This window comes from Lissotriton helveticus, chromosome 7 (assembly GCF_964261635.1).
Source record: "Lissotriton helveticus chromosome 7, aLisHel1.1, whole genome shotgun sequence".
Classification (NCBI taxonomy): Eukaryota; Metazoa; Chordata; class Amphibia; order Caudata; family Salamandridae; genus Lissotriton; species Lissotriton helveticus.
In genome coordinates this window covers 1654093566-1654120620 of record NC_136068.1, presented here as the reverse complement: position 1 = coordinate 1654120620, position 27055 = coordinate 1654093566, and the positions used below count along the sequence as shown (strand labels likewise).

The following is a 27055-nucleotide window of genomic DNA, read 5'->3' as shown; positions in this document are numbered from 1 at the left end:
TCTCCCAGGAAGAAACCCTTTTTGGTCTTGATGAATCAGCAGCCCCTTTACTTTATTCAAACGTGCGACAAGTACCCCAGAAAAGATCTTGTAATCATTGTCAAGTAATGATATTGGTCGAACTGATTGGCAGTGTGTCAGGTTCTTTCCTGGCTTCAGAATTAAGGAGATTACTGCTTCGTTCCATGACATCGGAATTGGGTCCCCATCTATCAGGATAGAATTGAATAGTTTGACCCACACTGGGATAATCTCTTCCCTTAATACAGAATACAATTTGGAGGAAATCCTTTCTGGGTCTGCAGCTTTAAGATTTTTTTGCTTTTTCAAAATGTCCAAGATTTCACTACCAACGATTTCTCATCCTACGTAGAGGGTTTGAGCTTCTGTAAGCTTAGGAAGCTGCTTACTTAAGAGCCAATCTTGTATCTCTTGCTTGGTTACCTCTAGGTCTTCTGTATATAGCACCTGAAAGAAGTTAGTAAATGCAGCACTGATTTTTTTCACTCTCCTCCACTATGAGCCTGGTCTCTTCCAGAATATTCCCTATACAATTTTGATTTCTGTCCCACCTTGCTTTCCAAGCCAAAAACTTTCCACAGCATTCTCCTTGTGTAATATCCCTGGATTTGCTCACCTCCCACTGTTAAGTTACTTTCTCCTCCAATTTAGTTCTAAACTTCAAACGTAAACCTTCCAGCTTATCTGCCCACTCCTTTCTTACTTCTTCCAAGCCTCTGTTATCGTTTAAGAGATTCTCTATTTTGTCTATCTCCTCCTCTATTTCATTTAGGTATTTTTTCTCATCCCTAGCCCAGTTTACGGTTAGATTTTTAACAATACCTCTTAACCATGCCTTATAGGTATTCCATACTGTGTACACGGGGGCTGACCTAGGGGTGGGCGGAATTTGCGAATGGACTATCGCGGAGTGGCACGGAGATTGAACAAATCTCCGTGCCTCTCTGCGATATTTCCGTTTCGCAGAGCCCGTCCGCCTTCCCGCCCGCCTTATAGTTAATAATTATATTTACAGGCTGTAAATACAGTGAAATAAAACTTACCTTATTATTGCACCGCAAACTTCCTGATCCGGCTTCTTCTTTGAAACTGCGCATGCGCGGGAGCCTGCGCATGCGCCTTCCTCGACAGGAATTCGCATGCGCAGTCTACCGCACATGCTCAGTTTCAAAGGAGAAGCCGGATCGGGAAGTTTGCTGCGCAATAATAAGGTACATTTTATTTCACTTTATTTACAACCTGTAAATATAATTAAGAAGGTGGGTGGGAAGGCGGACGGGAAGCGAGAGGCGGGCGGGTGGCCAACTTCTGTTCCGTTCTGGATTGTGCGGAAATTTGCACTGTTTATCCACCTTCTTTGCGGAAGGCGGAAAGTGCAAATTATCGCACATTCCGTGGGCGGAACAGAAATGTCTGCCCACCCCTAGGCTGACCCCTGGTTCCAAGAGAAAAAATCCTCGGTATTGCAAAGCACCTTCTTTATTATCTTGGGCTGTAACATAATCCTTCTGTTCATTGTTCACCTACCGAATGTACGTATATCTTTTCTCTCAATTTTTATTAACAATGCTGCATGATCCGAAAGATGTGTAGGCAAATGATCCATTTCGACTACTCTATGGAAGACTCTACGGAAGAGGTGACATAGATTAAAGTTCTCTGACATATCTAATATGTATGCCCTCATCTTAGGGGAGGTAATTGAGTCCTAGTTGAGGACCTATCAAGATCATTATTCAGTAGGACATTAAAAACTCCACCAAGAATAATGGGAGATTGAAAATCAACCAAGTTAAAAAAGAGCATAGTCAGAGGTGTTACATCATCTATTTTGAGCCGTAATAGCTCGCTAGAGTATATGTCACAGGGGCTACTTTAATCTCGGCAATTATCCAATGCCTACCATTATCTGCTCTGTACCTAATTAGCTGGATCCCAGAGTTTGCCTTTAATAATATTGCTATCCCTTTAATACAATGAGCTTGGTCAGTTGATATCCACTTTCCTATTTGTTTAGAGAAGAATTCCTTGCATTCTTGTCTCAGAAGATGCTTCGCCTGAAGCATAATTACTTGGGCATTTTAGTCTTTTAAATATTGCGATATCATTCTCTGCCTTCTTGTAACCCACAACCCATTCACGTTCCAACAAAGAATCGTCAGATCTTCCTTATTCATACTTCTTCAATTTCCTCTTTTGGTTACCCAATAAGCCTTGTCTTTGATGATTTATAAAAGGCACTCCTTCCGTACCACAATTCATTTAACACCATTGGTCTAAGTTGGGTGAGAATGAATTTGTCAGCTTGAAAGAATGTTTGAGAAAGGCTCCTAAACTTAGAAGTTTTGATCCATCTTTGAAATCTGTACTTAAATGGATGCGAGCATGAAGGGGCTTGGTGCAGTCTTGCAGCAAGAGCATGGAGAAGAGGTGAAGGTCATTTTGTTTCTCTCTCGCAGTTTGAAAGGTGCTGAGCTTAGGTACTCAGGGATAGTGAGGGAAGCTTTAGCAGTTCACTGGGCCATCCAAAAACTCAAAAATGTACTCTGGGGTACTACATTTCTATTGAGGAGTGATCAGAAGCCTTTGTTTTTAATAAAAAAAGGGTTTGATGCCATACCTAGCAGAATTTCAAAGTGGATTGTGGGTTTGCAAGCTTATGATTTCAGAGTTGAATATCTACCAGGGGTGCTTAATTGCATTGCAGATACGAAGTCCAGGTTAGTCAATATGGAGGAAGAAGAAATAGATTCAAGAGATGAGGATTTGAATGAATGGGTATGCAATGTTCAAAATGATGGGGTGAAAGAGGAAAAATGGCAAGTAGCATGTGATTCTGATGTTGAATTTATGGAGTTACCCTCACTGGTCAAAAAGGGTTGGTCAAACAAAACTGGTGGGAGTGTTGATGATTTTTGGAATGTGAGGGATGAGCTATCTTTAAGTGGAAGTTTGATATTCAGAGGTTCAAGATTAATTCCACCTAAGGTTTTGCGTGAAAACTTGATTAAAAATAGCTCATGAGGGTCACCAGGGAATATCCAAGAGTAAAGAAAGACTTAGGCTTAACTACTGGTGGCCAGAGATAGACATTCATGTTGAGAGAATTGTCAGAGACTGTGTACCGTGCACTTTAAGTGAGAAATCTTTGACATGTTCTCAAGATGGCCAGAAATCAAGTTTACCAAAAATATTGATTCTAAGCAAGTTATAGTTTTTCTTAAACAAGTCTTCATACGGGAGGGTTTGCCTGGGTCCCTCCTGACAGATAACGGGGTACAGTTTGTGTCTCGTGAGATGGAGTATTTCTTACAACAGTGTTCCATTGATCACAAGGTATGTGCACTGTACCACCCAGAATGAAACGGCATGGTAGAACGATTTATTCCAGTGCTTAAAGAGACTATTTCAATGTCCAAACATAATAGTCTTGACTGGAAAAGTGAATTGAGTAAAAAGGTTGAAGCTTATAGGTTTACCCCACATGCCACCACTGGTTGTACTCCATTCATCTTGTTAAAAAACAGACAACCCAACACGTTAATGGCTCCGTTTTGGGTGAATGTTGCTGAATCAAAAAGGAATAAAGGTGTTTCCCCTCAAGATTTACGAGAAACTAATGAGGAGAGAAAGGCGATTGCAAGGAAGGAGTATTATGACTCCAGAAAAGCGGTGAAATCTACGTGTGTCTGTTAGAAATGGGGGTCTATAGTTGGCAGAGGTAGGTACCACTGTCCAAATAGGGACCCTTGCTTCTAGTCAGGGTAAGGAGGAAACCCTCTGAAATAACCCCTGCTCACCCTCTAGGTAGCTTGGCACGAGCAGTCTAGGCTAACCAGAGGCAATGTGTAAAGTATTTGTACCAACACTCACAGTAACACAGTAAAAACACCACAAACTGATTCCACAACAGTTTTAGAAAAATAAAGATATTTAATCTAAACTACACAAGACCAAAACGACAAAAATCCAACATACACAGTTCAAGAATATGGTTTCAAAAGAGTTCTTAAGGTTGCGATAAAAATTCTTCAGGTTGCGTTAAAATTCTTTGGGTTGCGATAAAAATAATCCACAGTTACGTGAAAAGTTCACTGTTGCGTCACGTTTAGCTTACAGTACCTTTAGTTGCGACAAAGTTCCAAAAGCAGAAGCTACTGCGGTGCGGTGGAAAACTAGTGATGCGTTGCTCCTGAGACCCTGGGGAGGCGTTTGCAACAGCCCCGCTGCAGCAGCTGGCGTGTTGCGACGAGTCCGGTCTGTATGGGGAGGAAGACCACTTGTATGGATTCCGGTGCGTAGGTTCCGTAGAAAGTTTGTTCTCGCAAAGGCACAATGCGACGATCTTTGGAGTTGCGACGATCTCCGGGGTGATGATGTGCGGACCAGCGGTGATCTTCTCTCTCGCAGCTTTTCGATGCGATGGCTTCGGCGATGACTCTCGCAGCGACGTGATGCGGTCCACAAGCAGGCGGTATGGCGATCTCTCCCAGCGACGACAGGCTCTGCGACAACACTCACAGCGATGTTAGATTTCCCGCACCAATCGGGTGCATCCCGCAAACTAAGGATTCAACGGCTCTGACAGCGGCAACAGGCGCTGCAACGATCTCGACCTTCGCAGCGGCGGGAATTTCCTCGCACTGTCGGGGATGCGCTCCGCAGCGAGCGATGCGATAACTTTTCTGTAGCAAAGTCTCTCAAGCTTAGTTTCCAGCTTCCCAACAAAGGTACAACTTCCAGAGGCACCACACATGGGCCAAGCACTCCAGGAAGGACGGAACTCTCTCAGTAGAGCTCAGGGGAAGCTGGGGGTGAAGTCCTTTTGTTCCTGGGACTTCAGAACAGGGATCCAGCTCTTCTCAGGCTCTTGGAGATTCCTTCAAGCAAGGGGACACAGCACAAATCAAAGTCCTTCCCCTCTCCTTGGCAGCAAAGCAACAGCAGGGCAATCCAGCAGAGCAACAGCTGGACAATCTTCCTTCTTCCGTTTCAGCTTTCTCCTTGGCAGAGGTTCCTTCTTGATTCCTGGATGATCTAATTTTGTGTAGTCAGGGGTCCTGTACTTATACCCCTAAAAATCTTTGTTCCCTTTGTGCAGGAGGGCTCTGAGCCCGGTCTGAACCAGTTATGGGTGTTCCTTGAGCACCTTGTTTTCCTTTCAGAGAGAGGGGCAGGGTCGTCAGCCACCAAGCAGGAGGTGGAGCCAGCATTGTGGAGGGAAAGCACAGCCCTGCAGCACTTTGCTGACATGATTCCTTCTCTCCTTTCACAGTGCAGGGCAGAGACATCAGACGCACCACAGGGGGTGGAGCCAGCACTGTGGGGGGGCGGGAACAGTCCTATTCAGGCCCAGGTGCTTACTCCTCCCACCACTCAAGTTGCAAATGCAGTCATTCAGCCTAGGGCTGACTCAGCCAGCCTCCTCGGGAATCCCCAGCCCCTGTCACTCTCAAACCAGACAGTCAATACACAAACAGGCCAAGGCACACAGAAATGTCAGACAAGAGAACAGCAACTTTCTAAAAGTGCTGTTCTCAAACACAGGATTTAAAAACAACCTTTCCTAAAAGATGTGTTATCAAATTCTGAGTTCAGGGATACTAGACTCTTATGTCCTATCGTGTTCCTATGAGAAGAAATGCTGGTAGCCACTGTAGCCAGCATCCCCCATGTTAATCTATGGAGCAAGATAGCCTTACAATAGTGAAAAACGAAAATGGCTGTCATTCACTACCAGAGCATGTCACCTGCACCAGTACACGCTCTACCTTTCACATACACTGCACCCTGCCCAGGGGGGTACCTTGGGCTTTCCATAGGGGTGACCAATGTGCACAAAAAGGGAAGGGTTAGGCCTGGTCATTGGGGACACTGACCAGGAGGACATGGCAGTTAACAGACTGCATGCAGGCACTGCGGTGGCAGGCCTGAGACACCATTTTAGGGCTACTCATGTGGGTGGCGCAATCAGTGCTGCAGGCCCACCACCTAGTGCACTTTACTAGGGACTTCATGGTGATACAAATATGCCAATCATGTATATCCAATCATAATAACAATTTACACAGAGAGTATATGCACTTTAGCACTGATCAGCAGTGGTAAAGTGCGCAGAGTCCTATTGCCAACAGCCACGGGTCAGGAAAAATAAGGGAGGAAGAAGCAAAAAGTTTGGGGATGACCCTGCAAGAAGGGCCAGTTCCAACACAAACCCCTTCCAGCCTAAAGCCAGGGTAGACGAAACAATACCTCAATGGGATTCCGTGCTTAAGGCGATAGAACACGGAAACTGGCCCACACAGCAGGGCAGTCCTGTTCTACGCCGTCCTAAACCCAGTTCAATCACTCTATCCATACTCTCAGGGTCCACCATGCCAATCCATGTGGAACCCTTCTCCTCACCTGTGGACACCACCTGTGCAGTACCTAAACTTAACTTGCACACAGGTGTGTCCCAACAGATAGACAGCAAGCCACAGTGACCACCGCCAGCGATCAGGTATGAGACCCAGGCCTTACGCCTCTCAGAGCCCTCAAACCTCTGTGGTGTCAGAGGGTGGGGGGCAGTAGCCCCAGGTGCTTGGCATCCTTTGTCCACTCCCTCTCTTGTCAGGTCAGGTCTAACATCCTGGCACTGACCCACCAGTCCCGGACCTGTATCCGGCGGCTGGACAGGAGGCTGAGGTGGGCTTCCCACACCCGGTCCTCCTCTTCCTTGGGGCTTTGGGGCTCTTTACCCTCCAACCTGGAGCGGTACCCCCTTCTAGAATAGTCAGGGCACCTGTGGCAGGTGTCCCGCACCATTCACCCACCAGTTCAGGGGTTCTATCCTGCAACTGGTATTCCAGGTTAGGGGGGACACCCCAGACCTCGCCCTCAAACCTAGGCTCCAAAGCCTCCAGGTCAGACAACACCTGAACCTGGCTTCCCCACCCAGGGACCATCCCCTGCGATGGAACACTTGCCTGGCGCACCAGGACTTCACTCACAGATATGTCCACACTAGTACACAGTACCCATCTGGTCAACACAACGGTGTGGCACAGTCTACCCCCAGGGTGAGACTCCTGCCCTCCTTCCAGGGGCAACTCTGTCCACCAAGACAACCAAGAACACAACTTTCCTACCAGTCCAGGACCTCCCTCCAGCAACTGGTCTCCCAACCCAGGGTTTAACCGCTCAGGTTGTACTGGGGTCACAGGCGAGGACTCCCTCCCTCTGCACCCCCTTCCAGAGTGCTGCACCCTCCCTACTGGAGGGGTACCCCTGGGAACCATATTGGTCAGGGCACTGGTTGCAGATATCCTTCCTTCCAGGTCAGGCAGATCCTGAACCTGGTCTCCCAACCAAGGGACTAAAACCTGCGGTTGTGCACTTGCCTGGCACGCAAGGACTTCTCGAGACTCACACAGAACCCCCTTGAGGGTGACTCACAACTCATGTGTCTTGTGACAGTCTGCCTGGCGCAGATATCCCGACCCCTGTCCACCTGACATTGCACGAAGATCCCCCAGGACAGAAGTGGTGTCACCATGGTCACTCCTGGGAGTCCTACTGGCTGGCCCCTGACCCATTGGTTCTTCCACTGGGGATTCCTTCCCCCTCTCACCCCTCAGTCTCTATTTCTGTACCCTCCCAAATGGAGCGGCACCGCCAGACACCAGAACCACTGGAGCCCTGTTTACCGAGGCTCCAGGTTCTCCTGACACTAGGAGATCCTCCTCAAATGGCCTACAAGTACAGTCTAGGTCCCCAACCTGGTGTTCCCTTAAGGAACCCTTCATGCCCTGAGACTGGGTTTCGGGCACCGTGAGACACACCGTCCCACACTCACTCCTTCTCCACTGAGACGGGACATGAGCCCCGACACCCCTCCCACTACACTTGGATCTAACTGGTCTACACTGAACCTCTTCCACCTCACAGGCCTGGAAGACATCTAAGCCACTCCTCTTGGGATCACTCCCCAATGCCTCTTCAGACCCTTTGGAATCCACCAAGAGGTCTACCTCCAATGCTCTCTGGGGTCAGAGTACTCACACTCCATCGGGTGTTGGCATAGCTCTGGAAAACAGGGCCTTAAGATTTGCTCTCCAACAAATGAATCACACAGCCGCCCACAGTTGTTAACCAAGCTACCCTTTGCCTCACCCTCCAGTGCCTCACACAAACACCCCACACCACTCTCCTGAGACTGGCAAGACACAACCCACACTCTTCTGGCTGGTCTCACACACACACACCAAGGTTTCTACCACAGGGAACGCCTCTCCCTATACCTCTCTTCTAGAGTCAGTAGAGTGTCCCTCCCGCCACTAGGAATATGGTCCCCTGTGCAAGTCCCCCAATCTACTTCAGGGACACTGCACTCCACTGGAACTACATCATAAACCTGAACCCCGGTGTATGTCGACCCCCTCCCTCAAGTCAGGCGCCACATCTCTGGATGTTTGTACCTCTCTCTCCGCACTAGATATCATAATCATGCTGCCACCATCTGAGCTGGACTCCACCTCCAACTCAGCAAAGCTCCTTTCTTGAGCGTCCCATTTTTCTTTCTGGGCTAAGGCCCACCGGATCATACCTTCCTTGCTTAGCCGGTCTATTTCTCTGCACCTTTGCTTAGTAGCAAGGAGCCACTCATCTTTCTCTTCCTCACTGTCAGACAAGTCCTCCTCCTCAGAATCATCTGCTAATGTTGCTTCCCAAATTCTGGCATCATGGGAATACAGGCATGCCTCAAGATCCCTCCTTGTGGAACCTTTCTGCACGGGCAGCCCCTCTTCTGCAAAAGGCTTTTATCTCCTCTTCTGTGTAGATGCACAGGTGAAAAAAGTTGACTTTCATTTTGGCAGGATTTTACAGGCGCAACACTAGCTAGAGTCTCAATATCCAAAAAATACTTTCAGGAGGACACCGGAAAAAACAAACAGTATGTGGTGGCGTAGTGGTCTGCACTCACTAGTGATGTACACCAATAACTGTGGGTCTAGTACAAACACAAGTTCAAATCCCCCCCGCTGACCAACAATGTTAGAAATGGGGGTCTCTAGTTGGCGGAGGTAGGTACCACTGTCCAAATAGGGACCATTGCTTCTAGTCAGGGTAAGGAGGAAACCCTCTGAGATAACCCCTGCTCACCCTCTAGGTAGCTTGGCACGAGCAGTCTAGGCTAACCAGAGGCAATGTGTAAAGTATTTGTACCAACACTCACAGTAACACAGTGAAAACAAAACACACTGATTCCACAACAGTTTTAGAAAAATAAAGATATTTAATCTAAACTACACAAGACCAAAACGACAAAAATCCAACATACACAGTTCAAGAATATGGTTTCAAAAGAGTTCTTAAGGTTGCGATAAAAATTCTTCAGGATGCGTTAAAATTCTTTAGGTTGCGATAAAAATAATCCACAGTTACGTGAAAAGTTCACAGTTGCGTCATGTTTAGCTCACAGTACCTTTAGTTGCGACAAAGTTCCAAAAGTAGAAACTGGTGCGGTGGAAAACAAGCGATGTGTTGCTCCTGAGACCCTGGGGAGGCGTTTGCGACAGCCCCGCTGCAGCAGCGGGCGTGTTGCGACGAGTCCGGTCTGTAGGGGAAGGAAGGCCACTTGTATGGATTCCGGTGCGTAGGTTCCGTAGGAAGTTTGTTCTCGCAAAGGCACAATGCGACGATCTTTGGAGTTGCGACGATCTCCGGGGCGACGATGTGCGAACCAGCGGTGATTTTCTCTCTCGCAGCTCCTCGATGCGATGGCTTCGACGATGACTCTCGCAGCGACGTGATGCGGTCCGCAAGCAGGCAGTGCGGCGATCTCTCCCAGCGACGACAGGCTCTACGACGACACTCGCAGCGATGTTAGATTTCCCGCACCGATCAGGTGCGTTCCGCAAACGAAGGATGCGATGGCTCTGACTGCGGCAACAGGCGCTGCGACGATCTCGACCTTCGTAGCAGCGGGAATTTCCTCGCACTGTCGGAGATGCGCTCCGCAGCGAGCGATGCGATAACTTCTCTGTAGCGAAGTCTCATTAGCTTAGTTTCCAGCTTCCCAACACAGGTACAACTTCCAGAGGCACCACACATGGGCCAAGCACTCCAGGAAGGACAGAACTCTCTCAGTAGAGCTCAGGGGGAGCTGGGGGTGAAGTCCTTTTGTTCCTGGGACTTCAGAACAGGGATCCAGCTCTTCTCAGGCTCTTGGAGATTCCTTCAAGCAAGGGGACACAGCACAAAGCAAAGTCCTTCCCCTCTCCTTGGCAGCAAAGCAACAGCAGGGCAATCCAGCAGAGCAACAGCTGGACAATCTTCCTTCTTCAGTTTCAGCTTTCTCCTTCGCAGAGGTTCCTTCTTGATTCCAGGATGATCTAATTTTCTGTAGTCACGGGTCCTGTACTTATGCCCCTAAAAGTATTTGTTCCCTTTGTGCAGGAGGGCTCTAAGCCCGGTCTGAACTAGTTCTGGGTGTTCCTTGAGCACTTTGTTTTCCTGGCCTCCCCTTCCTTTCAGAGAGAGGGGCAGGGTCGTCAGCCACCCAGCAGGAGCTGGAGCCAGCATTGTGGAGGGAAAGCACAGCCCTGGAGCACTTTGTTGACATGATTCCATCTCTCCTTTCACAGTGCAGGGCAGAGACATCAGACGCACCACAGGGAGTGGAGCCAGCACAGTGGGGGCGGGGCACAGTCCTATTCAGGCCCAGGTGCTAACTCCTCCCACCACCCAAGTTGCAAATGCAGTCATTCAGCCTAGGGCTGACTCGGCCAGCCTCTTGGGGAATCTCCAGTCCCTGTCACTCTCAAACCAGATAGTCAATACAGAAACAGGCCAAGGCACACAGAAAGTTCAGACAAGAGATCAGCAACTTTCTAAAAGTGCTGTTCTCAAACACAGGATTTAAAAACAACCTTTCCTAAAAGATGTGTTATCAAATTCTGAGTTCAGGGATACTAGACTCTTATGTCCTATCGTGTTCCTATGAGAAGAAATGATGGTAGCCACTGTAGCCAGCATCCCCCATGTTAATCTATGGAGCAAGATAGCCTTACAATAGTGAAAAACGAAAATGGCTGTCATTCACTACCAGAGCATGTCACCTGCACCAGTACATGCTCTACCTTTCACATACACTGCACCCTGCCCAGGGAGGTACCTTGTGCCTTCCATAGGGGTGACCAATGTGCACAAAAAGGGAAGGGTTAGGCCTGGTCATTGGGGACACTGACCAGGAGGACATGGCAGTTCACAGACTGCATGCAGGCACTGCGGTGGCAGGCCTGAGACACCATTTTAGGGCTACTCATGTGGGTGGCGCAATCAGTGCTGCAGGCCCACTAGTAGCATTTGTCATCATCAGCCCTGGCACACTCAGTGCACTTTACTAGGGACTTCATGGTGATACAAATATGCCAATCATGTATATCCAATCATAATAACAATTTACACAGAGAGTATATGCACTTTAGCACTGATCAGCAGTGGTAAAGTGCGCAGAGTCCTATTGCCAACAGCCACGGGTCAGGAAAAATAAGGGAGGAAGAAGCAAAAAGTTTGGGGATGACCCTGCAAGAAGGGCCGGTTCCAACAGTGTCCAAGCGGTAGATTTGGTCATGATTAGGACACCTTTGGGTGAGAAATCTTCAAGTTTGTTTTCTAAATCCCACTAAGTCATCAAAGTCTTAAGAAGTGCCATAAAGACTGAAGACTCTTGCATATGGAATTTAAATAGGGTGGTTGTACTGAAAAATAAAGCACTAATCAATGACAAAAACAAGGGTGATATAGTGGAGCCTAATACCACATCTAAGGTTCCAACCCCTATCCAGCGAGAATGTAGGAAAAAAAATGTACCATCCAGATTCAAAGAGTTCTTAGATATTATTACACTGTATATCATATTCCATTGGCATTTCTTATTATTGATATTTGTTTGTATTGGAGGAAGGTGTGTAACATTGTGCCTTTTACTTACATTTACCTTGTTGTTCCTTTAAGGGTTTTAGTTATTGTTCAAGCAGCTCCATGGCAATGGAATGTATATGTGTGCTCAGAGAGTCAGTTGCATCTGACCAGATCAAGCTGATGGATGGGACAATTCCTTCTCCTGAATAAACTTACTTTTATTCATTTTATGGAAGATTATTCCTGATTTTACAGATTGCCCTGCCACTTGAGCCCTGCCCTGCTGTCTGAGAAGGAAAACTGTACATGTTCCCTAGATCCCAGGCTACCTGTGTGACTCCAAATGCTATCTGCAGGCCTTCTGTTCTGATGTACTGGGACACAACAAGCTCCAGAGACCTCTTTACAACTTCCCAGCTCACCTGCTGTGAGTGGCTCTGCCTGCATCATCAACAGGACCTGCTGAACTCTGCCGGAGTAAGTTCCAGCTCCCAAAGTCGTGCCTTTTCACTCTTGGTCTGGCAACAGTTGAACTCCTCTTGGAAGTAAAGGAGACATTCTGTAGATTTGGGCTCTTCACAACCTTGCACAGGCCAATTTGTACCAAGATCTTGCCACCCATGCCGACCACAAAGCGAAGCCCTGATGAACACAACTCTTCATGCTACAGAAACTGCCAGTGACAACCAGCAGCGCAAGATCTGCATTTCGAGCTACGGAATCAATAGCCTACATTGAACATCAATGTGAAGCTCCAGCAACGACCATCTGCGACACTCAACCGGATCTTTGCACTCCAGTGACGGCCATCTGCGTCGCCCAACCGGCTCTTAACGCTACAGTGACGACCATTCACGACACTCTCCCTGCTCCAAATGCCATCCTCCACTGTAAACTGAACTCTTTGAACTAGTAACTTTTTCAGATGAACTAAGCTGGTCCCTGTATCTGGCCCATGATCAATCATGGTCAGTCTGAGCTTGTGACTTTCACTCGGTCTCCAGCGACCAGATTCACGCTAGTGGCGCTTTGTGCTTTTAGATGCAACACTTACCATAAATCTTTGAAATTGCATATCTTCGATTCTGCTGATTACATTTCTATTGTTTAGAGGTCAAATAATGTATTAACATTTACTCTATTTTTCTAAATTGGTGTTGGACTTTTCATGTGTTGTGTTTTCACTACGTTACTTTTTGTGTGCTGCATAAATACTTAACTCATCGCCTCTCAGCTAAGCCTGACTGATTTGATGCCAAGCTACCAGAGGTTAATATAGTGACCCTTTGTGGTTCACCCTAACAAGTATTGTGGCTGTTGCTTGAGAAGTACTTTCATATAGTTAGCTGGTCATAAACATTGCTTACTAAAGTCTATGGGACAATATGTTTGTAAATTATGTTTAGTATGCAATATTTCTGTCAGGCAATATTTTTGCAAACAATCCTGTGACAAACTTCCTTTCATCAACAATAGAGGGGAAAAGGTCTGCAATTACTGGCTTCATTTATCTTTGCATAGAGGTGTTCTCCTTACCCTAACTTCTCCTTATTTTCCTAGTGGAAATACTTCTTACTCTCTCTAATACTTATGTCTAAGTCGAATTCCAAGACAAAAGGGCAAGGAAAGATTTTTGGTTTAGATCTTGTTCACCCTTAATTGCTAATGGTTACAGGACCTTAAGAAAATAGTATTACATTCAAATTATTCACTTCAGACCTGTAATACTTACAGTGACAACTTGCTCTAACACCTAGCTAGTCAACACTCCTTGATCCAAGACATATGAAGAATGCTTCTCATGCGGTAGAGCCAAAGTAATGCATCTCTCTGTTGAGCACTTAAATATTTCTCTTTTCTGATTTTCCATTGCAATGTTCCTTCAGTTTAGCTCTAGTGGCTAAGAGTTAATGTCACACAAAAATATTTCATCTGATTTGTAGTTTGGTGATGTGAGAAAGTAGCTCTGTCTATCTTGGCCACTTATTGGGACTGATCCTGCTGGCTTTCTGGCTCTGAAACACAAAAGGTGTTGGAGGAATGCTTGAAATACGTATAACCAGTGGCAATCTCTCAGGGTAGCATTCCAGCCCATTATTCTTTTGCCCACCATGCCCACTCAGTTTGGATCCAGACTTTTGAAAATCAGTTTTGGCCATGCTCCAATAGGAACAGTCTAGCCTGATCTGCCAGAACTGGTCATCCTTCAAGCAGGACACAAACAACGAAGACCGGTGTCGCCCTGATTTGGGCTCACCATTAGGGTGAAGTTGGGTCCAGTCACCAGACCCCACATCTGGGGCCACCCTTGCCATCCAGGGTGATACATCAAAAAACATAAAAGGTAATGGGATTTTTTTTTTTACTCAGTGCACTGGGACCTTGCTATTCCAAAATCAGAGTGCATGCATCCTAATTCCTAAATGAGCTAATTTCCTATTTGGCATATTTAACTTTCTTACAAGTCCATAATATATGGTAAATTATGTACACCCAAAACATGAAAATGAAATGTTATCTATGGACTACAGCACTACTGTGCCATCTAATAGTGTGGCAAGACAAACATGGCTCCAGGCCTACCACTGTAGCCTGGCTGCTGCAGTTTTAAACTGCAACTCAGTTGGCATGAAGAAACAGTTTTCCACAACTTGGAGCTTCTCCCCAGCATACAATCTAATTCAGCAGGACTTCGATGACTAGGTATCAATGCTTATGGAGCCCTTTTCGAATACAGCCTTGCTCTACTAGAGGATTCTGAAGTCAGAATATGAGTCCGAAGGTAAAAATCTTTGCAGGGGGAAAGTGTGAAAAGTATCTGAGAGGACTTCCCTGGGCAGGATATTCAAACTTCCCGATACGAGCTTTGCCAGGCAAACCTATTGGCTTCACAAGACCTTGTCTAAAACCTGTCCAACGTTGTTGAGCCCTCCTCATATACAGCACTGCCTTTCCTTGCTGAAGGATTTTGACTTCTAGGAAAACGATCCAAGGTAAAACGTCTAACATGGTTGAACCTGGTTGGTCTATCTGACAGTTTCTTAAGTTTAACCTGTATGCTCCGTGCCGTAGCTACCCAGGGTTAAGCTCAGATTTAAATTACTGAAACATTCAACTGGATCCAAGAAGAATTGACAATTATTGTTTGCACTGGGCTCCCATCCACCCTAATGAATAATTCACTTTCTCACAGGTGGCAACAGAAATCCTCCAGTGTATGGAAAGAATGATATGGAGGGGAATCTACTGACAGAATTGTATCCATCATAGAGATAGTATGGTGGTTAAAATTCTTCTGCACGATTTTAATATTTCGTTCAGACATTGATGGGTTTTTAGGGACCATCAAAGTCTAAATCACTTTCTCTACCCATATGCTTCTTATTTCTCCAGAAATAGTAAGTTAAATTTCAGTTCAAAGCTAAAGTTCAGTCACTGAAGAATGAAATGTCACATTTGCATTTGCTATCCATCACGCACTGACTGCTTTCAAATGCTTTCTCACATGGAGCACTGCTTGGTGCTAGGGAGTCTCACTCAGATCGGACAGACCAAAATTCCTTCTCATCTTATTAACAATGGCGGAGGACAATTGGAGTTTCTTGCTTTGGTTTAAAGTCATGTAAGTCGTGTCTCAGTTCCTCACTTGTAATATTAACTGCTGCTTTCCTCCCTCTTTCCTTTGCTTTTTTTCAAGTCGTTTTATCAATGAGCTTGTGTTGTGCCACTGCTGATAGACATTCCTCAATGATGTGCAGTCAGATTCCATCCGCATGGTCTATTGGATCAATGAGAAATTCAAACTTTTGTTTATACTACTGCTTGTAGAAAGTCGTCTAGTGGCTGTCCCAAAGTCTATCACCCTCTATTCCTTGGGGAGGGACTTCGAGGGAAGAAGTTGAATTTTGGGATACTCTTTCCTCAGGCACAGTTGCACAGTGTTGGGGCACTAACCTAGGGGCATATTTACAGTAAAGTGGTGAAGTATGTTGTTAGGACAAGAAGGCTGATGACACGCTTTGTCACTTTAAAAATACAGGGCTGCACCATATTTACTAGAATATGGTGCAGTCCTGCGTTTCCTCCTGCGCTGGCATTAACTTTAACTGCCTAGCGCCAATGCAGGCTCCCTTGCACAAAAGTGCAAGGGTGCCTGTGTTGAGGGGAACATTTTTAACTGCTGTTTTGTAACGTCTATGTATGCTGCATAATCCAGTACACATGGAAGTGAAAAAACAGTATTTTTTTGCCAATAATTGTTTATCTGCAGGAAGGAAGACCTTCCTGCAGATAAACAATCATTGGAAATTTGCTGTTTCTATGTGTGCTGTACAAGGCAGCACACATGGAAACAGCAAAAACTAGGAGAGATACATCTTTTTTACTCGTTTCCCCTGTTTAAGACCATGTTTCCCTGGTCTTAATTCTGGTGCTGCCTCCTAATTACGCCTCCCTTGTAAATAGGGGGCAGGGTCAGAGTCAAAGGGTGTTGCTGTGGAATGCCCACAGCAACACCCATTACCCTCCTCTTACACGCTAAGAATAGTGTGAAAGGGGGCCTTATTTACAAGGCCGCGTTAAGCCTAGTTAAGTGGCTTAATGCTGCCCTGTAAATAAGACGAAGCCCCTATCGCCATGGGAACTTTGTAAAAAGTGATGTTCCCGTGGCAATAGGGGCTTGCAAATATGCCCCCTAGTGTCAACGTTCTTTGTGCTTTATCATCTATTTAGGATTGCATCACCATATGAAACACACTGCATGTGATTCTCCTGCCGAATGTGATGTATGATGGGGAGGATGCCCTTTAGTGCTTTGTTAAATCTCCATGTCCCTTTGTGAGTAATATGTATATGTATGGTGACATACCAAAAAAACACCCCTGACTACTGTAAACATCTTAGCCACTATGCCTCAAATAAAAGATGCTAATATTACCAACTTTGAGACGATCTAAAGCTGAGCCTGTCCAGCTGGATTTCGCATGTGTTAATATCAATTTACTAAAGCAACTCAATAATCGGAGGTGAAAATCATTTGCAAGTGTCTAATGCTTCTTCATCACTTCCAGAGTGTACTGGCACCACATCTACTTTTTTTAATTCATTGGTGCACTTACGTCTATAGGTGACCTCTGGGTATAAGTTTCTTGAGCACCAAGCCTTCAGTGTTGATTGTTGTCATTTAGCTTTCAGGGTCGGACCGACCTAAAGGGCAATCAGGCAGTGGCCCTATGGTATGCTGATCTGACAAAATAATTTGTGGGCAGATTATTTTACAGTTTGGGGATCATTTTAATTGGCAGGTGGGTCACTTTTTATTATTCATTTCCCTGATATTGCCACAAATATTACCATAAAACACATGCATGCAGTCCCACATACCTTGCAAAATGCCTCTAATATGGGTATTTATGCATTCAAAAGCGGCCTGATTTCCAAATGTGGGCCACTTTTTTAATTGGCCAGTTTGCTAATGGGGCACTTTTATTTTGGTGAACAGACCTATATTTTGTCCCAATCAGACCCTGCTAGTTTTCACTTTGTTTTGTGGGATTTACTCTCTCATTAACTTGACAATTTTTTGTGCTCTTTGGTTGGTGCTCTTTGCTGTTAACATTAATTGTGGACTTCGTCATTTTCTTTTCTCAGTACCATATGCACTTTGTTGACTCCTGCTTCATTTGTTCAGATTTATTACAGCTGCTCTTATGTTTCGGTCTACTCTTTAAATGGCTGGCACATGCTTTGTAATCGATGTGACTGATTAAAAAAAAGATCACTGTATTGTTTTGTACAGGATGCCTGACTTTGAAATGTTAATCCTTTTCTCGGTGAGAGAAATGCTTTATTTGATGATTAATTAAAATCATTACAAACAAGATTAAAAACACTTTGGGTTATAACAGAAACATGAATATACCAATTTGATCTGACTGGAATCACATCTTTATCCGAAAAAGCACATACACTGCATTGTTTTAAAATGATATCAAGGTACATTGTAGAGTGCTCTAGTGCAATGTCCTACATCTAGCAGCGATAATGAAAGAGCCCTTAAATATACCCATTCGATCAGGCTAATATCACAACTTTTAAAAGCAAAAACCCATATAGTATATTTCTTTGTGAATAATATCAGGGAACATTTTAAAATGGATTTATATTTCGCACCAATCACAAAAACCATTACTCCAAATGGAAAGCAAAAACGTTCTCAAAGGAGCTATCTACCGTCCCCCAAATCTAAAATATATTCATAAACGTACAAAAATGAAGGTGTAATAGATAAAGTGAACCTTTTCAGAATCTTACAACTAGAAGCAGTATTTAAGGAGCACTTGTGTAAGACTTACATTTAGCAGCAATAATCAAAGTGCAATTGTGCAGCATCTAACATCTAACAACATTCTGAACAATTAATTAGAGTGGATAATTTCTCCTCGTCAGAAGAGTCCCACACAAGCGAACAATTGATGTAGTATTGGGATTATTCCCCATTACTACGAACAATGAAAATCTTTTAAAACTTCGGTTTGAGGACCATTCACATAACTTCAAGAACAATTTTATGGGACTGCAATTTTTTTAAAACATTTTTAAGATTGACCACAATGTCCTGAAAAACCAGTCATTAATATTCTAGGAATGCAACTGATGTCTGGTGTCACACTCAGAAAGTAGCTTTTTTTCTGCGGTGAGGATGAACTTTACAAACTGTGAGGTCAGGCGAGGCGTATACCCAGTGAGACAAGTTATTACAGCTTGTCGACTTGTTCTCACCCCATATTTGTTGAAGATGGATTTTAATAAGGCTCTCTTCTAACATCTGAGGGCAAGTGGTTACAATATGCATAAGTGATTCTTTATAAAAAAAAAACACATACCCTACAGCTGTTTGAGGGCCAAATTCGTTCCCATGGAGGGATTCCATCCTTTGTGGGATATCTCCCAAACCATAACAACATGAATTTATCTCTTACAAATTATTTTAAATGGGTTGTGAGATATGATTGTGGTTCTAATGTAGTGAATGGAATTTATTACTGACCAGGAGTGACTCTTTTTGGCGAGCTTGCCTTTGTCTAAGAGAATCAATAGAAAGTTAGCTGATCGATCTAGTGTCTGTTTATACCCCGCTTTGCTCCTGGTTACGTCTTCAAGGGGTCGTCGACTTAAAGTTATTTAAACTCTCCTTTAGATATACTCTCCAGCCCTTAGCATGCACATATCTCGTTATCTCCTGCCAGCATTGGTTCGCAAGGGTGCCCTGATCTGAGCAAAAAAAAGAATGAAACAATTTAAAAAAGGCAGATTATCTTATTAGAGTTTGTCTGTTCAGACCAAATTCCAATCTGACATTGGCATGCCCAATATACCTTGGAACCCAACACACAGATTTAAAAACTTTTATTAGTAGGTTATGAAGGATTTTTGCGTCTTTACCTCAAAAAATCATTGAACCGTAATCCAAAGAGGGAATCAGCTTTGTTTTCATGACCTTAAGTAAATGCTCATGGTTTGGGCATACCAACATATCTCTCAACTTTCTAGAAGCAAAAGATAAGGCTGTAGCTTCAGCTTTTTGCTGTTTAAAAGACAATGTATCACCGGATGTAATACCCAAGTACTTACAATTTCACAGTTTCAATATGTAACCCATTTATCTTCCCTACTCTCTCGTCTAATTTTGTACCACCTATTGTCATTATTTTTGTCTTCTTGGTATTCATTTGTAGGCCATTAGCGGATATGCAATTTTTGAATGAATCCACTAGTTTTCTTAGACCTATAGCAGTGTGGCTTAACACCTTCACTGCGGCGGCTATTCCGCCGCAGTGCTAACGAATTTGGGCGGCCGCGCGGCGGCCGCATGCTCGTGACGGAGCCACTCCGTCACGAGCCTCGGTTGAGCTGTGCTCATGACGGAGCGGTTCCGTCACGGCCCGCCCCGCTCAATAGAACCCTCAGCGCAGGCGCGGAATTCGTGCCGCGCATGAGCGTTCTATCGAGCTGGGCGGGCCATGACGGAACCGCTCCGTCACCAGCACAGCTCAACCGACGCTGGTGACGGAGCGGTTCGGTCACCAGCACCGAAGGGGTTAACAATATGGTATCATCTGCATAGTGTAAATATTTGATATATTTTCCTAAGAGAGTAGGAGAGTGGGCATTGACATTTTTAGGTCTGCCATAAAAAGATTAACGGGCATGGTGCTAAAACGCAACCCTGTTTAAGACCACTTTTAGTTTAGAATGGGCGACTTTAACCTGGACCCACGTATTGGCATATAGCAACTTAATCATGTCAAGCAATTGATTTGGAATACCCCATTCAGATAGCTTAGCCCATAGTACATTACAGGGGACAGAATAAAAAGCAGCCTTAAGATCGACAAAACAAATAAATGTCTTTTGCTTTCTATACTTTGCTCTTTCAGCCAATAAAGTCAGCAAGGTCAAGTTTGTGATGTATCACTCGCCCCTTGGAAACCCAGTTTGGAGTGTTGGAATTAAATTTTCTTTTGTGGCCCATGCTTCCAGATCATTCAGCAAACCGTTGGAGAACATTTTTGCCTCCACATCTGTTAGGGCAATTAGCCTGTAATTTACTGGGTTGTCTTGTGGGCCACTTTTATTAATCAGCTGTATTTTAGTTTTATTAACATCATTAAACAGAGTTGTTAAGATCTCTGACCAAAGATCAAGCTTAGCTTTAAAAATTGAATTTGGGATTCCGTTTGGGCCTGGTGCACAATTTGATCTAATCCTGCTTATTGCCATTTTTACTTGTTCTAGTTGCCATATCTCATTGACTTGTGGCTTGGCTTGAATGTGATACTGATAATTCCTGGCTGTTTCACCGTCTTTGCTGCTCATCGTGCTTGATTTTTGATGAATGGTATTATTATTAACCAATACATCTGGGGATGCCCCATAAAGGTTGGAAATAAAAGACGCGCAACAGGATTCGGCTATATTAGCTATATTAGCTCTATTTGCTCTTTTGCAACCATTTTCAAAATTGTTTATCATGCCCCACCATATTTAATTTTTTTTTGTTTTGAAGGAAAAATGCAGCTTAGTACATATTTCTTTGTAGTACATATGTTTGGCTTTCCATCTTTCATTTTTATGGGACCTTCTAAGCCATTTTAGTTTGCAAAGTTCCGAAGTTCCTAGGGCTCCATTCATTTTTCTAAATGCAACCCTTATTGCTTTGTTAAGTTCCTTTTTTTGGTGAAGTAGTCTGATTTTTTAGACCTCATGATGGACCCTTTTGATATAGTTGGAGAAGGAAAGCGATCCAAAAATGAAGCACAAAGACAGGACCAAATATCAACCATAGACTTCCCTTGACTTTCTCAATTAACGCCTTAGCAATTCCAGGTTCTAAAAATTCCCATATTTCCTTCTGGATTCTCGAGTTCCACACTAGCCTTTTCAAGCTAAAGGCCGTTGACCCGGTTACCATAGATCTTGCTTCATGCAGTCGGGCGACTGATAATACCAGGGAGATTGATTGTGGATTGTGGTCACTTTCTATCCTAGGAATCACTTGATTATTGAGGAAGGAGGATATAAGATCCATTGAAATGATGGAGTAATCAATAATAGAAAGTTGTCCTGATTTTTTGAATGTAGGTACACTCTTGTTGGAATTTTGAGCTTCTTCCTGTAGTATTATAAGATTATATTTATTGACCTGAGAATGGCACATCTGTCTCAACCCTCTACTTGGTTTGTTAGCTCAGTTTTTGGCAAACAAGTGCATATTAAAGTTTCCTGAGATAATTAGCATAGTGGCTGGATATTCATAGCACACAATTTTGACTACTTCCCATAGTGCAGTAAATTGTGATGTACAGTGAACAGTATTTTTTGGACTTAAGTAGACAGTTATAAGTATTATTGGTTGTTTGAGGTCTAATTTATTTTTTGATGCAGCTTCCATGAATCAAAATGGGCACTCTCACAAAATCGCATGTTCTTCCAAGATCCTGTGCATCTTCCCTATGCGATCAGGCCTGGAAATTCGGTGCCAGGGTGGTGAATGGCGATGTGTCTTTTCTCTGATCCATCTGCTTGTTATCTTTTCCCTCTGCTTTTATCCCAGTGTTTCCGACCATGTGCCCCAGTCTTAAGGCTCACTGTGGACTAGTGCTTCAGGAACAACTTTTTTTCATTGCCTGTCTCCTACATGAAATCAAATTTAGCATTCTTCCAACCTTTCTTGGAATAATAATCCACCTACCTGCATGAATGTTGGTGCACACATTTATGACAACATGACAAAAGCTGTTCTTTGTTTCTTTTCCAGTTTCTATTGCATGTTATTAACTGTTATTGGAACAAAATGTTTCTATAGACTTAGAAAACAGCTCACAGAAGTGCAAAGATGTTCACAAATGATTTGTTCTATTTTTTTCAATTTGTGACCAAATAAACTTCATAAATAAAACTATCATTTTTAGAAAAGGACGGTTATTTTGTTGAGGCCTTTTTCTTTGAAGTACTCATGTACCATACAAATTATAATTTCTGGTCATTCTGTCAGCAAATGTGTTTATGAGATGGTAAATGTTTTTATCGTATGTAATGTTGTTTTCAGTAGAGAGTACTGTAATTTACACCGTTTTATCTTTGCTCAAGTTTGAGAGCAATTTATTTGTAATTACCTTCAACTTAGTGAAGCTCCTATCTCCACTGGCCAACAAGACTGGTGTAGGGTGACAAATGTGTAAAGCAACCGGAGAAAGCATCCAGATGATTGCAGCACTGAAGCACATCAAGTGGTTCCTCAATGCTTTCCAGAAGCATGTCTTTAGGACTAAGAAGCTAGTCTAATGACCAAGCAAGTCAGCGCTGTCTCCTCCTTCTGCTTCAACACCCTCTGCATGCACCGCAAGATTTACAGATGGATCCCGACAGATACAAGAAAGACAGTCACCCAGGGCCTCGTCAGCAGCAGACTCGACTACGGAAACGCCTTCTACACCAGAGCCCCGACCAAGCTCATCAAACAACTACAACGCATCCAAAACATTTTGGCGTGACTGATCCTTGACGTACCATGCCACGGCCACATCACCCCCCACCTGAGAAACCTGCACTGGCTCCCCGTCAACAAGAGGATATCCTTCAAGCTCCTCACCCACGCACAAAAGGCACTCCACAAGACTGGCCCAGCCTACCTCAACAGACGACTCTCCTTCTACATCCCCAACCGCCAGCTACGCCGACCTCTAACTTGCCACCGTCCTGCGCATCCGAAGGACAACCACCGGTGGGAGATCCTTCTCCCACCTCGCCACCAAGACATGGAACACCCTCCCACTGAGCCTACGACAGACCCAAGACCTGCTGACCTTCAGGAGGATACTCAAGGCCTGGCTGTTCGATCAGTAGCACCCCATCCCGCCCCCCACACCCTCCAGCGCCTTGAGACTCTCGTGGGTATGTAGTGCGTTTTACTTGAGTCTTTGAGGCTCACTGCATCAATCTCCGATGTCCATACCAACTTTAAGTTCCTGCATCACCCAAAAAAAATGCACTGCTAGGAAGCTCCTTCATATTATATGAGAAGCCTCATATTTCATCATGTTACTTTATTTGCATTTTTTTAGATGGAATTTATTGATATTTTAAGTAAAACATTTAAACATTCCACCATAAACGTATCTATAGATTTTTGGAGTATGTCATCCCAACACTCAAAATCAAATGGGTCTTTCACATGTCACCTCCTTGCAGTCTTTGAAGACGGCTTTGACTTCAAGCCCAGTAGCTATAGTTTTTGCTGTTAAAACAGCTTATTTTGTCTGTATCCATTAGAAACTTGTTAGTGGACTCAAAACATGAACTGTACTCTATACCACATCAGAGGATCAAAGCAATGAGAAATTCATGGTTTTTCAATTGATCAACTAGAGTGTCTGCCTCTCGGTGGAGGTGTGCGTCAGGTTTTCAATCTGCAAATTTAAGAATAATCTCTGACACCTACTATTTGATATTGAATAGCTTTGACATTGTCTTTTTTGCACTACCACAATGTGTCACAAAGTGGTTTGGGTTAAACAGTCACATTTTCAGAACCCTGCAATGTAATAACAATGAATAGATTACAGCATAAATGATGTGTAACATTCCAAAAAGTGTGACTGAATTGTTGCCTTTGACTGCATCTCCTAGTACCAGATAATGAGATTGACAAGTACATGGCATACAGCCTTAGAAGTAATATTCAGGATGCACTTTCGGATTCCTGTTGCATTTTACTTCATATTTCCTCCATCAGCACATCCTTCTCATGTACAATTATTTATATCGACTTTGCAAAAGATTTAGAAGTCCTCCTGTGTTGTCAAGCGTCTCATACCTTAGAAAATGTTCTTCGATGCAAATGTTAGATTACTTGTGTTGACAAATCTTAAAGTGCAGATAAGTTGTTCTTGGTGACTTGCATTGTGAGTGCAGTCAAGATTGAGAGAAATATTCCTGTTACCCGTCCATGTTTCAAAATAAGGCATCTCTTAGTAATACGTCCTAGGTTTTGAGAGTGGGTGAGTGACAGTGCACATTAATTGCAGTTTGGTGCATGCCCCCATTTTGACTGTATCCCTTCTCGCGCCAGGAACAGAGCAAATGTTAACTTCCTCAAAGAGTCAGCCTTATTGCTAGTTGTCCAGTGACAGAAATGTGGTGCAACTAATACTTTATTATGAGAGGTCATCTATAACATGAGAGAAGAATAGGTGTTCAGAGTCCTGATTGTGGACCTAGGAGCACTTTATCCTGCATGGTCCAAGTGTTGACATGACAGGACAGATTGTGTCTGGAGCAAGTGGGTCTAAGACCAATCATTGCATATCTATTTACGTAAAACTACTTTTTAGCTAGGGGTACAATGGGAAGGGTAAAAAGGAAAGGGTCAGAAGTAGTGGATGACCAGACACAGAAAATTGGTAGTGAAAGACTGGGGTATAGGGCATAAGTGGTGCAGGACTAAGATTGGTGCATTCAGCTGTGCAGGCCATCGAGTGATGTAGTAACAGTGCAGGGTGCACCAATGGGAGTGATGCAGGATGTGATGTGCAATTAAATGGTACACAACTAGGAACATTTAAGATTGGTTCATGAAATTTACTGGTGAAGAACCTTGAACGGGGTTTGCCTGGGAGGGAGATGGGAATGCTGAGAGGCTAGGAGTGTCGAATAAATAGAGAAAGACCGAGAGAAACAGATGATGGAAGAACAAATGAAGTGTACACGGAAGAAATACCAGTGCAGAGGTGACAAAGCAAAGTGATTTACCGTGGGTTGATATAGTTGTTGATAAACGTAGCTAATTTCAAAAGCAGATTATCAAACAGTTTCCTATGGAACTTTAGGAATTGACTCAGGAATGAATGTAGTAATTAATGAATTGTTCAACTGTATGCACTTTCTCAGAGTGGCTGATTAAACCAGTTACTTTATTTTCAGTTTTACCAATGCATGACTTCGAGGAACCCATCCTCCTTTACGTACTGCTGTTCATGAACCGGCTGCTGATCCTCATCATGGTTCTGGTGATCTTCAAAGTTAAATGACTGCCGGGAGAGGCGAGGGCTCCACATTCAGTCAGTAGTTGCACAGAACACCGGTTGTGCAGAGATGTGTGATGATAATCTGCGGTGCTGTTCACATCATTACCTACCGGACTGTCATGAGGCTGTTTGATGTATCCTGCATTTCAAAGTTATTCTTGTATTTGTTCAATTAAAAAAATGTCTGTCTAGAAAGAGAAAAAGGACCTTCAGAAACTATGACTTAGATAATCATGTCGTTGATGAGTCACTGAATAAACCCTTTATGTGCACATTGTATTTCCCTATGTATGAATTGTCTGAGGCTTTTTTACTTCGCGTTTATGTTGCAACCAAGACCATTTATGAACAATACAAAGTTATGTAATATCAGCATAGTCATAGAGTCTGATTTACTACTCTGTAGTTATGGAACATTCTCCGATTGCTGCTTTACTATCCCAAGTGTACAGTTAATACCACTTGAGGATTATCCACCAGTGGAGAATACACACAAATAGGATTTACCGCTACAAATAAGAGGATTTCCTATTACCAACACACTTTAATTAATACACATATCCATTACAAACAAGCATTTGCAATGCAATTAGTCCACTCTTTGGGATCTTTTTAAGTATTGAGCCAGGCAGCAGATTATCCTGGGTGCTGCTTCGTGGAAGCTTTAACACTAACAGGAACACCAATGTAGTGCCCCAACACCCTTACTCTTACTTTTACAAATATATGCATTTTTATACGAAGTATTACTAAAAGTTTATACATTTCCAGTCTCACTTTGGTTCTGCAGTTGCTGGTGCCACCCTGTGGACCTTATTGACCCTAAAAGACAGGAAGGTGGGAACTTGCCCGATCCAGGACTCAGCAAGTGACCTCCCCTTCAGTGGAAACGACAGCAGCAGTCTACACACCACTGAGCCCTGTTGAGGCTGCAATCCTGCCACCCCATGTGTGCCATGCAGCAAAGTTGCCCCTGAGGGGTGTGGCTTACCGGCTAGAGTGCAAACTTTGAAACTGGGGAACCAGGTTTGAGTTTGGATAGTGGCTTGAACATCCTGTGATTTTAGCCACATCACTTAATATCCCTGTGCCTAAAAATGAATGTGCCCATCTGTAATGCAACGGGTGCTTGTGTAAAGTGATCTGATAACTTCAGGTCGAGTTAGAGCTGTGTAAAACTGCAATGGAGGTGGTAAACATGGACAACGGGAGGGGGGGACAAAGCAGGCTCCACCCCATTGGGCCCGTTGTGGCCCATTCCTGCACCCATGTGTGCCCCGCAGCAAAGTTTATCAGCCCCAAACGTTTATAATGAAAACAAACTACACTTAAAACATGCCCCCATCCGCAGCAAAGTTTATCAGCACCTTACATTTATAATTAAAAAAGAACGATACTTGAAACCCGCCCAAAAGAGGTGGTGTGGCTTACTGGCTCTAGCACCGACATTGAAGATCGGGAACCAGGCTCAAGTCTGGCTGGAGGCTGGAACATCCTGTGATTCTGGGCAAATTACTTAATATCTCTGTGCCTAAAAATGA

The 27055-nt window shown here is 44.1% G+C and overlaps 1 protein-coding gene across 1 annotated transcript in view; it reads left to right on the top strand.

Annotated features, from left to right (window-relative positions):
- Positions 1–25788, top strand: part of LOC144767594 (nectin-3-like) — a 196474-nt gene extending 170686 nt beyond the window's left edge. Inside the window, exon 5 of the mRNA XM_078651004.1 lies at positions 25411–25788. Within this exon, the coding sequence (XP_078507130.1) occupies positions 25411–25517 (107 nt within the window). The 3' untranslated portion in view covers positions 25518–25788. The remainder of the gene's footprint in view (positions 1–25410) is intronic.
- Positions 25789–27055: the final 1267 nt, after the last annotated feature.